This window comes from Protopterus annectens, chromosome 17.part0, assembly GCF_019279795.1.
Source record: "Protopterus annectens isolate FY-2018-M chromosome 17.part0, PAN1.0, whole genome shotgun sequence".
In the NCBI taxonomy this organism is placed as follows: domain Eukaryota; kingdom Metazoa; phylum Chordata; order Ceratodontiformes; family Protopteridae; genus Protopterus; species Protopterus annectens.
This window is the reverse complement of record NC_056751.1, coordinates 757,196,363-757,208,581: the sequence shown is the minus strand read 5'-3', so window position 1 is coordinate 757,208,581 and position 12,219 is coordinate 757,196,363. Positions and strand designations below refer to the sequence as shown.

Below are 12,219 nucleotides of genomic sequence, written 5' to 3'. Positions count from 1 at the left end.
GGTATCGGATCCGACGCACCGACAGTCATGGCTCCGACAAGCCCTGGCTCCGAACTCAAAGGAGTCGGAGGAGGAATATATTGGGGACTGGAAATAGCCACTGACTGCTGAGTCGGGTTATGCAGCATTTGGGCCAGTGCCTCGGACTTGAGAAGTCTACTCACTACCCTTTGCAAATCGTGGTCAGATAGCCTGGAAGACCGTGAGGAATGTGTTTTATGGCTCTGTTCAGAAAGAAGAGGGGATCCTGGCGCCGAGTGCACGGAGCCGATAGAGGGGGATCTAGATCTCTTCCTAGAATGTTGCTCCGATAAGAGTATCGGAGTCAATGGAGTTTTATCAACCTCGGCTCCAGCCGGAGCCGAGGTAACAGTATGAGGCTTGGAGCCGATGTCGAAGCAGACTTTACCTTTCCAGAAGTTGACTCAGAAACCGGAGCCGACTGTTTGGAAGTTTTAGAAGGCTTCCCCGACACAGACTGAGTCGGGGGGCCTTCAGGCTTTAATAAGCCACGCAAGATTAATTTATTCTTGTGTTCCTGCAGGACTCTAGGGCTAAAACCATGGCAAACAGCACAAGAGTCCTGCAGGTGCAAAGGTCCCAGGCAATAAAAGAAGTGTGACCGTCTGTCAGAGACATTTTCTGACAGCACGAGTCACACTTCTTGAAGCCTGAGACCTTCGATTCCTTAGACATAATAAAATGTCCAAGAAAAACACACACACACACACACAGGCCTTAATTAAAATAAAATACCAGTCACACAAGGGGACTAGAAGGGGCCTAAGGCCTAAAACTAAAGTGGTAAATAAAAGAAGGAATTAAGGGCAACAAAGTTGTCGAACCAGGAAAGGGGGTATTTAAAACTAAAGGTTTTAGTGAAAAAAGAGTACTAGGGGTCTAATATAGAAGATTTTAGAATTAAATCTTTGACTAACCTGCCAGAGCCGGTAGAAAAGCACCTCGTCAGCTAAGCGGCAAATGAGATCTGAGTAGTTACCGCCTAGCATTGTGGGATATAGGGGAGCCTCGAGCCGGTGGAATTAGCTCTCGAGCTTTAGTATTGGCCGAGTCGGAGCCGAGGATTGGCTCCGAACCCATCCAGCAAGAATGAAGGTGAGATGGACAACTTAACATTATGTGGTCAGAAACTGACATCCACATCCAGCTTAATTCCAAGTCATATCGTTTCCTCCAAAAATGATCATGTATTGCACAGCACTGTGTTAAAAACAGAGACTACATTTGGTTAAGTAAGCCTATAATCAACCAATTATGCTTCTTGCCTATCTTGACAAATGTACAGCTATGAAATAGATTTAAATTTTGAACAAAATAATCATAAAAAATATTTCACAGATAAAAACTCACTTGCTGTTACTAGCCAATTCGACTAGTGCAGACTGATTCATAGCACGCACCCAGCCGGTCATGTCTTCCTGAGTGTCAGCACTGAAGTAATATGTTCTCATACCCAAGTGTTCTGCCTGCAGCCAAAATGGGAAGAAAGGTCAGATAATTACAAACAGCAGAACATCAGTGAGGAGCCTATTTACAAACCCTGATTTGTGGAATACTAGCACCGCTAAGTCTGATAAACAGTAACTGCATTTCTGCTTCTTTAATGACATGTAAGTAGAATGCACACTGAAATGACACCATCAGAAAACAAATTAAGACTTCAGAAGGACTGTCACTGAGTTTGCAGGCCTAGGAAATGTCACTATTGCACTTGACAGTCATGATAATTGTGTTATACTACAGCTCTGGTTGGTATAACAAATAATTATAACACTGAGAAAATGTCGTGACTTAGTGAAATGCATTGGTTTGAACAATAAAATTATGTCTTTCAGTTGTCCTTGATCACTGTAGATTTACCAGGCACAACTTCAGCAGTTACTTCTGCATCCTGACACTGGTACATCAACAACTAACTGGAAATAATTCTAAAAAGAAAAAAATAATCAACAAAACTTTGAAGTACATTCTTCAATTTGTCTAGTTCCCACTTTTGTAAGGCAAAGCTTATATACAAAATGGTGGCTGAAAGGATTACCGTAATATACCAATGACTACACTGAAATTTAACAAGGCACTTTGGCCTACAGAAAGAAGATGTAATTACATGAGCTGTGACTGCCTTTCCACGTCCAGATTTTTGCTTGATTTTTATCATTTCTATTTTTTTAATACCAGATCCAAAGAGACCCCATAACTTCCACAGCTCTCTACCGTAACTTCAGAAAACAAATAGCTACTTCTCTAAACAGATCTTGTCTGACTGCCAAATAATAAACAAATAACCCCAATAAACATTCATTCGTTTATTCATTCATTCTCTGATCAGCCACTTAATCCAAATCAGGGTTACAGAAGAGCCTGGGCTTATACAAGTACTCACTGGGCATAAAAAGAAAAATTAATCCTGGATGGGAAGCCAGTGTTTTTTTATTTTAAATCCCACCTAACAGAGATATTATTCTGTTTTTCAGTTTTGCTTCTGAAACTCCCTTCATGGTATCATATACTAGGTAATAATTTAAATGGATGTAACCTCTGAGGTAGAAATAAACCCCCAAAATGTTTCTGAAGTTAAATTCTGAGGTATGAGTCGATTATTAATATGTTATGTTACACTGCTCTTTGCAGTGCCCCCCTTGAAGCAGAGTAACATAGAGCAGATGTTTAAACAAGATCAACATTACATCTATGTTCCCTGCATATAGCAGCTGGCCACAGGTAGCCTTCCATGTCTTTATACATGTACCAGCATGGGCTGGCTCCTCTGTGATGCCCAGATACGTACATTCATTCCAGATAAAAGGAGCCATCTGCCTATGCCATTTTAGCTCTCTTCTGCTGCAGACATATGCATAGGGTTACTCAGTCCGGTTCTTGGAACAAGATTTGCTAACTACAGAATTCAGTATTGTACTGGTGAGATTTCGTCATACTGCTAAAGTGCAAATTTATTTTAATGGCAAATGATTCTGAAGGAAACGTGTTCCTTTTCCTTTGGCCTGCCTGGTGTAGACCTACGAATCCTTTCAAATACTGTGTGTGTGGTCCCATATACCTTGTGTAGACCTATGAATCCTTTCAAATTCTGTGTGTGTGGTCCCATATACCTCGTGTAGACCTATGAATCCTTTCAAATTCTGTGTGTGTGGTCCCATATACCTCGTGTAGACCTACGAATCCTTTCAAATTCTGTGTGTGTGGTCCCATATACCTCGTGTAGACCTACGAATCATTTCAAATTCTGTGTGTGTGGTCCGATATACCTCGTGTAGAGCTACGAATCCTTTCAAATACTGTGTGTGTGGTCCCATATACCTCGTGTAGACCTATGAATCCTTTCAAATTCTGTGTGTGTGGTCCCATATGCCTCATGTAGACCTACGAATCATTTTAAATACTGTGTGTGTGGTCCCATATACCTCGTGTAGTCCTACGAATCCTTTCAAATTCTGTGTGTGTGGTCCCATATAAAGATGTGTCATTTTAAGTATCTTTTCTGCTTAGGAGAGAGTCACTTTGTGACTGACTCGTAGATTTGTGCAAGTTTCACCAGGATGACCCAAAGAAACAATAACAGCTTCTCATTATGCCTGGCTGGTTCAGACGATGTTAGAGACAGTAATGCAGACCTCAGCTTCAGAGGGCAGGCAATGTTAGCAACTGTAATGCAGACCTCAGCATCAGAGTTTCACCAGCTTTCTGCTAGCACAGGGGATCCTCAACTGTATTAAACAAGCCACAGGAAAGAGCACCAAAAGGTACTCAGTGAGGGTGACAAAACAACTCACATGGACTTCAGCAAGGAGCAGAATGTCACTTTGGATGCTTTGCACCATTATTGGAGGGACAAATGACAACCACTGAACCGGACATCTTTTTTTCTTTACTTTCTTTCTTATCATTTCCTTCTATGTCCGTCTTGTTTTGGGAGCCAGAATCCACCACATAACACAAGCACTCAGGTGACTCCAGAACAAGTACAAATTTGACTCTGTCATTGTTCATGTTGGTGTGAATGACCTGAGATATATCTCCCTGGACTACATGAAAAGAGACATGGAAGAGCTCTCTGATCATGTAGCCCAGGTGGGTATGACCCTGACCCTGAGTAGCATCCTGCCCTCACCAAGAATGATACCTCAGTATAAAAAAAAAATGATCAATTTCAACAACTGGCTAAGCTTCTGGTGTCATTCAAAGGGGTTCCAGTGTCTGTCAGCTTGGGACAACATGCTCGACAAGCCACGTTGCTTCACAAGAGATGGCTTGCACCTGTCACCCCTAGGCTTTCGAATACTGGCCAAGGCTCTTGCTGCCCCCATAGTGCCTTTTTTAGGCAAGGCTCAAAAGTCAAACCCACCTCTGTAAACAGCACAATTAACAAAAAACTGAGGGTTATACTACTCAATGCTAGGAATTTAAATCTCAAAATGCATGTGCTCGAAGCACTCCTCAGTATGGAGAACATCGAAATCTGTGCAGTAACTGAAACCTGGTTCAAGGCTCCAGAGAGCACCCCAGCACTACTGGGCTACAACTCATACCACATGTTTCGGACACAAAACATAGACTGAAACACAAAAGGAGGGGGTGTATCCATATTCATCAAGGATACCTACACCTCCAGGTTAGTGGTGCAGCATGATACCTCTGAGATCATACATGCGCAACTAACATCGGGCAAATCTGCAATGCAAATTGTGGCCTGCTACAGATCACCCTCCATGACCCAGGACCACCACTCCACCTTTCTGGAGACACTGGAAAACATGAAGGTCCTACCGAACACCCTAATATTGGGTGATTTCAATTACTCTACCATTAACTGGGAAAACTACTCGAGTACAAACTCCCAGGCCCAGCGCTTCCTGGAGTTCATCAACTCAAACACCCTGGATCAGCTGGTAAATTCCCCTACCAGAGGTGAAAACATATTGGACCTGGTCATCACCAACATGGGTGACAGGTGTTCCACACTGGAGGTCAACCTGTCACTGGTTAGATCAGACCATAAATGAATCACTCTGGATGTCCACACCCCACCACCACCCCCAACTAAGGAAACCACAGTAAAAAACTTTTCTAAAGCAAACTTCACCTTACTTAAGACAGAGGCAGTAAGTTTCACAGCCCCCCACGCTAAAGAATAACGCTGTCCAAGATGCAGAAACCTTTACAAATGCACTCTATGAGCACCTACAAGGATGCATGGATCGTGCCATCCCTTGCAAAGTCAAGACTCACTCCTCTAAGAGAAGGAAACCAGTCTGGTGGACCCCTGCCATAAACAGGCTATACAATAGAAGGAGGAAACTAGTTCAGAAAAAAAGCAAATCCCCAAGAAGGAAAGACATCCCTGATCAGTATCAGTAAGAAACTAAGGTCCCTCATAAAATCAGCAAAGGCTAACTTCGAAAGAAAAATAGACAAAAATTCAAAAGATAACCACAAAGCCTTCTTTAGCTATGTTAAGAATCTAAGTGGCAACTCACAGATATGCACTGAACTAGTGCAAAATAGCACAAAATATACTGAACCTACTGACATTGCCAACATCCTGGCAGATAGATTCAGTGCAAACTTCACCCCTCCTCACCTCCAAAAGGGCCCACAACAATACCAGAAAAGTGTAGTGTCCCAGAAATCACAGACGCACAGGTAAAAACAGCCCTTTCAAAAGCCAAAAACACAGCATCAATGGGGCCAGATGGTGTCCCAGGCTGCGTCTTGCATGAACTACAGAACGAACTAACCCCCCACCTAAACACACTGTTCAACCTCAGCCTCTCCATGGGCTACATGACCATAGAATGGTGCACAGCAACAGTTATTCCACTCCACAAAGGAGGGGCCACAACTGACCCTGGTAACTATCGCCCCATAAGCCTGACTAGCCTGGTCTGCAAGGCTATGGACCGCATCATCATGGAACTCATTAACAAAGACATTGGGAACCTCCAAACACTTGACCACACCCAGTTCGGCTTTGGTAAGGACAGATTATGCCTACTAAACCTGGTTGACTTCTTCGAGTTAGTCACCAAGGCCCTACTCGAGGGGAAGGTTGTTCACACAGCCTACCTTGACCTCGCCAAGGCTTTCAACACCATTCCCCACTCGGGTATTACAGAAAAACTCACCAGCCTGAACATATACCCTTATGTCACAAGATGGGTTGCCAACTGGCTTACAGACAGAATTCACACGGTAAGAATAGCGGACTTCAGGTCCGATTCTAAACCAGTCAGAAGTGGTGTCCTGGACGGCTCGGTCCAGAGACCCCTACTGTTCAGCATATACTTCTCAGAAGTACAGGCAAACACAGGAGGGCTATGGCTAACCAAGTTCGCTGATGATTGCAAACTGGGAGCCATAATTGACTCTCCAGCTGACACGGACATCCTCCAAAAGGGCCTTACTGAGACGGACACCTGGTGTCAAAGTCATGGCCTCAAGCTAAATGCCACAAAATGCATAGTCATCCCGTTTGGGAAAAACAAAACACCCACAAATTACCACATAGGTGGCAGCTTCCTTAATACAGAAGAGGTAATAAGAGATCTGGGGACCCAGGTAGATAGTAATCTCTCCTTTGACAATCATATTGCCAAAGTAGGAAATCCTACTATGTGGCCCATCTAATTACTAAAGAGTTTGCATCTAGAAATAAAGAGGTTATAGTGCCCCTCTACTCGTCACTCATCAGACCCATCATAGAGTACAATGCCCCATTTGGGATGCACCTCACAAGACACTTCCAACAGCTGGAGAGACCACAAAAGTACCTCACCAAGAGGATTACTGGCATCAAACATATGTCCTATGCAGCCCGACTGAAAAAACTCCGTCTGTACTCAGTGGCATATCGCTTACTCAGAGGTGATCTCTGCCTGACTTACAAAGCCATGTCCAACTCAGAATTGATGGGCATGCTCCACCTAAGGAAATCCAAGTCACTGCGAGCCACGCACTTTAGTGAGCTAAACCTCACCACAACAATAAATAGAACATGCTGGAGGGATAGATTCGTGTCACAGAGACTCCCCATGCTTTGGAACAAAACTGCAAACTACATTAGGCAGAGCCCCTCACTAACACTCTTCAAGAGAAACCTTGATGAGTGGATGGGTAACAGAAAATACACCCCTGGGATCACTTCATTGGCTCTGCTTGACAGAGGATCAGTTAATCAATCAATGGGGCGGTGAATGCCGACACACTCTGGCTAGGTAGATAGCCTAGTAGCTACCTATGAACCTATAATCTTCAGTTGGTATTTTAATTAATGTTCATCCCACCTTCTACATTTCTTCATAAGGTTATGGTATCTAATCATCTGCTGATGTTTCTTAGACCCTTGTCTCTGTTTTCCTATCTCCCTTTCTTGTTCTTTCACACCATGCCTGTTGATGCCATTACTTCGCTGCTTCATGCTGATGTCATCCAGCTCTACCATCGCTGTCCCCATTTTATTCCTTTACCTTTGAGGTTTCTGTGAGTGCTGATGCTCGTTATAAATGTCCTTTTCCTCATTCTGCTTCTTTGTTCTTTGCTTGCTCTCATTCCTTGTCCAGATCCTGAACATGCTTAGTTTTACTCTGACACTCTTTCCTGCAAATATCAGCATCCTTAACCCATTTCCGCAAGTTGTTCCCTGACAAAATGTAATCCAAATGACCTCCCTGTTGTCCTCCACCTGTGGAAAAGGTAATGCTCTTCTCTTCTTGGTCTTTTTCCTCTGTAGATCTATGCAATCCCATTTTGTATTTCCTCTTTCATTTCACCCTCCTGCCTTCGATTATAATTACTTTTCATGCAACATTATCTTATTCTGCCATCACTTCCCCTTCCAGAAATCCTTCCATCTCCTTCCGCATTCTCAAAAAATCCCTTAAAATCTGTAGTAGGTACATATGTTTTCATTCCTACATCATCTCCCTTCAGTCTTTCCCTGACACCTGTTCTACTTCTTGTCTCTGTTTTCTGGCTTCATCCTGATTGCCACCGGTCCTTTCCTTAACCTGTCACGATTACTTTCTTTCTCCCATCACTGAACATCATGATTTGCTTCCATTCTTGGGTACTTCCTTTTGTATCCTCAATACTTTCAGCTTTAGGTTCATAGGTAGGTACTAGGCTATCTGTCCAAAGACATTTATAAGCCTAGCCAGAATGTGTTGGCTTTCGTCGCCCCCTTAGATTTGTTCCCTGTGCCTCTGTCCAGCAGAGCCACTGAAGTGATCCCCAGGGTAAACTTTCTGTTTACCATCCACTCGTCAAGGTTTCTGTTGAAGAGGGTTAGCGAGGAGCTCTGCCTAATATAGATTGAGATCTTGTTCCAAAGCATGGGAAGTCTCTGGGACAGGAATCTATCCCTCCAGCATGTCCTATTTATTATTGTGGTGAGGTTTAGATCCCTAGAGCGTGTGGCTCATGATAAGGTTTTCTTTAGGTGGAGCATGTCCATCAATTCTGGGTTGGACATGGCCTTGTATGTCAGGCAGAGATCACCTCTGAGTAGGCGGTATGCAACCGAGTACAGCTGTAATTTCTTCAGTCAAGCTGCATAGGGCATCTGTTTGAGGCCAGTGATCCTCTTGGTGAGGTACTTCTGTGGTATTTCCAACTGTTGCAGATGTTTTGTAAGGTACATCCCAAATGGGGCGTTGTACTCTATGATGGGTCTGATGAGTGATGAGTAGAGGGGCACAATGACCTCTTTTGATCTGGATGCAAACCCTTTTGTGATTGGGTAGGCCACATAGAAGGATTTTCTAACCACTTTGGCAATGTGATTATCAAAGGTGAGATTACTATCTACTTGGGTCCCCAGATCCCTTATTACATCTTCCGTATTTAGGGGACTACCACCTATGTGGTAGTTTGTGGGTACTTTGTTTATTCCAAAGGGGATGACTATGCACTTTTTGGCATTTAGCTTGAGGCCATGATTTTGACACCAGGTATCCGTCTCAGTGAGACCCTTTTGGAGAATGTCTGTGTCAGCCGGAGAGTCAATTATAGCCCCTAGTTTGCAGTTGTCTGTGAACTTGGTCAGCCATAATCCCCCTGTGCTTGCCTGTACCTCTGAGAAGTATATGCCAAACAGGAGGGGTCCTAGGACTGAGCCCTGGGGAATGCCACTTATAACAAATTTAGAGTCGGACCTAGCTCCCGCAACTCTCACCATGTGGGTTCTGTCTGTGAGCCAGTTGGCAACCCATCTTGTGACGTAGGGGTTTATATTCAGGCTGGTGAGTTTGTCTATAATACCAGAATGGGGAATGGTGTCGAAGGCCTTTGTGAGGTCTAGGTAGACTGTGTGTACCACCTTTCCCTTGTCTATAGCCTGAGTAACTGTCTCAAAGAAGTCCACCAGGTTTAGGAGGCATGATTTACCCTTAACAAAGCCGAACTGGATAGGGTCCAGTGTTTGGAGGTTCCCAATGTCTCTGTTAATGAGTTCCATGATGATGCACTCCATAGCTTTGCAGACCAAGCTAGTCAGGCTTATATGTCAATAGTTCCCGGGGTCTGTTGTGGCTCCACCTTTGTGGAGCGGAATAACCGTTGCTGTGCACCACTCTATGGGCACGTAGCCTGGCTTTTAAACCAGCCACCCTAACTATCCTTATCATCTTTACTGCACTGGACATTTGCATTGTCTTTCATTTCATCCTACTACCACATTCTTGCTTGGTTCCCCCTTGTACCCCTCTCAAAATGTTTGAGGTAGGCAGAAGATCTAGGGCTTCCTCTTGTTCTTGGTCTTGACTGCACTGATGCTCAGTTATCCTTGTTACCAAGGTGCAGTTGTAGCAGCTTCTGGAGTTTCTCTTGTTAGACTACCCAGGGATTCAGAAAGAACCCCAGTGCTGGCAGTAAGAGTTGCGGTATAAAAGAGTTGTTTACACAATGTGTCAATTTATGATTCAGAGACATGTTAACCTCAAGGAGCAAAGACTTTATTACTGGTTAATTCTTAAGTCTCTGAATAGACCTTGACTACTGTGAGTGTAAATCAGCACTTTCTTGCAGTAAACACTGGTGGCTCACACACACACACACACACACACACACACACACACACACACATAGAGACACAAACACACAGACACACACACACACACAGACACAGACACACACAGACACACACACACACACACACACACACACACACACACACACACACACACACACACACACACACACACACACACACACACACACACACACACACACACACACACACACACACACACACACACACACACGCAATCATCTCCTACTTTTCTCTGAATTCACATAATGCCCCTGATGTCTCTTTGTATGTTTTGTCCCTTCCCTCATATATCACAGATCTTTGCACTCAGTCAATAATGCCAAATATTACAACTACATTTTTACTGTGCATACAGTGCATAGTGACTCTAGGCCTGTTGTTCTATTAACCTTTTACTGGGCCCGCATGGAGTTTGTCTGCTTAAGGATGGTTTTCATTGATGTGAAAGAAAATACATATGTGAGAAACACAAATGCGTGACCATAAAAGAGTAAATGTGAGAATTACATTTGGTTTAATTCAAGATTCATAGGATCACAGGATCATTGGAGGTTACCAGGCTAATGGCCCTAGGACCCTTACAAGTCTAGCCAAGTACAACCCCTGTTCCCAGGAATATCAAGGTATTAAGCAGAATTAAGTCAACAACTACTGCCCCTGTCCAAGATGGACACAGTTGAAACTCCTGGGGTGAATTTCTGGTTTCCCATCCAAATTACACTTAAACAGGGTCAGCAAGGGACTCTACTTCACCTGAATTAAAAGTTTGTTCCAGAGGAGAGGTAACATCTGTGAGACATATCTGTCTCTCCAGCAAGTCCTGTTGATGTCACATACTAGGATGAGTTCTCTAGAGTGAGTGCATCTTATACCATTTGATTTACAAATGCAGCATTTCCATTGGTGCAGGATCTGAGATTCCTTTATATGCAAGGCAGAGGTCACCTCCAAAAAGTCTGTAAGACACAGAATATAGTGACAGTGCTTTCAGTCTGTCAACATATGACATATGCTGAAGACCCTGAATTTTCTTTGTAAGAAACCTTTGAGGTCTTTCCAGTTGCTGCAGGTACCTGGTAGGGTACATACCAAAGGTAGAATTGTATTCTATTATTGGCCTGATGAGAGAGTGGTATAGGAGGTTATAACCTCTTTTGTTCTGGATCCAATGCCTTTACTTATGAGGTGGGCAATGTAGAGAGCCTTTCTTACCACTGGGCAGAGGCCGTAAAATAAATTTTTTCCAGAGACTTCTACAACCACTCTTAAAGCTGTCAGCTAACAGCACAAAGGGTAACACCTGTGTCCTCATAGTATTCTCTCCAGGGCCGGCCTTAGCTGAAATGGCGCCCTAGGCGAAGTAGTGCTTTGGTGCCCCTTAAGCCCCACTCATGGCCCCACCCACATCATACTCATGATATGTCCATGATTTTGGACCCTCCTGCTTCCATTATTTTTGGTACTGTCCAGAATTCATGTACAAAAAGGTATTCTGCACAGTAGCCCATTCATGTTTGTATGGTTTGTATCGTGTGTGCAACAAGCAGCCTGGGGTCCACAGTCCAGCCCACCTAAGCAGTTTATCTGGCATACTGTATGCCCCATAAACTGCTTTGACTGTGCAGGTTCATGCCAGGCATGACAATGAAGCCATCCACACATGTTGAACATGGCTATGTGGCCATCTCATACATTGCAAAGTAAGGTAAGTGGCTCTCTGAACCAAACAAGGTTGGAAATGCACAGTTTATAAACACTGTTGGTAGACTGAGTTTTACTGAACCCAACTGCAGCTCACGTTTTAAATAACTCAGGTTTTCCAGAATGTTGAATGCTAGTTACACAGACAAATGGGAAATGGGCCACCCCCAGTCAGCTCATTTCCAGGGTAACAAAAGTTTAACCTTTGAAGTACAGTACAGTCATGAGCTCATCCAGAATTCTCACATTAAAACTACTGAAAAGCCTGACTATGAAGTTTGATGAAAATATTACATGCTTTCACTAACAAGAAAGACAAACGGTGATAGAGTGTTTTTTCATAGTACCCCTCTCTCCCATACCTCTTGGTGAAAGAAATGTCGACAATGCCAAAAATAAGTGGGGAGGGTAAAAGGTCCAAAACTAGGGAC

At 43.7% G+C, this 12,219-nt stretch overlaps 1 protein-coding gene across 6 annotated transcripts in view; it reads right to left on the bottom strand.

Annotated features, from left to right (window-relative positions):
* PLEKHA4 (pleckstrin homology domain containing A4) overlaps nucleotides 1-12,219 on the bottom strand; it is a 2,050,101-nt gene that overhangs the window by 986,634 nt on the left and 1,051,248 nt on the right. For all 6 annotated transcript variants that reach the window (XM_044059475.1, XM_044059472.1, XM_044059474.1 and 3 more), the window contains one exon: nucleotides 1,372-1,487. In XM_044059475.1, coding sequence (XP_043915410.1) covers nucleotides 1,372-1,487 — 116 coding nt within the window. The remainder of the gene's footprint in view (nucleotides 1-1,371; nucleotides 1,488-12,219) is intronic.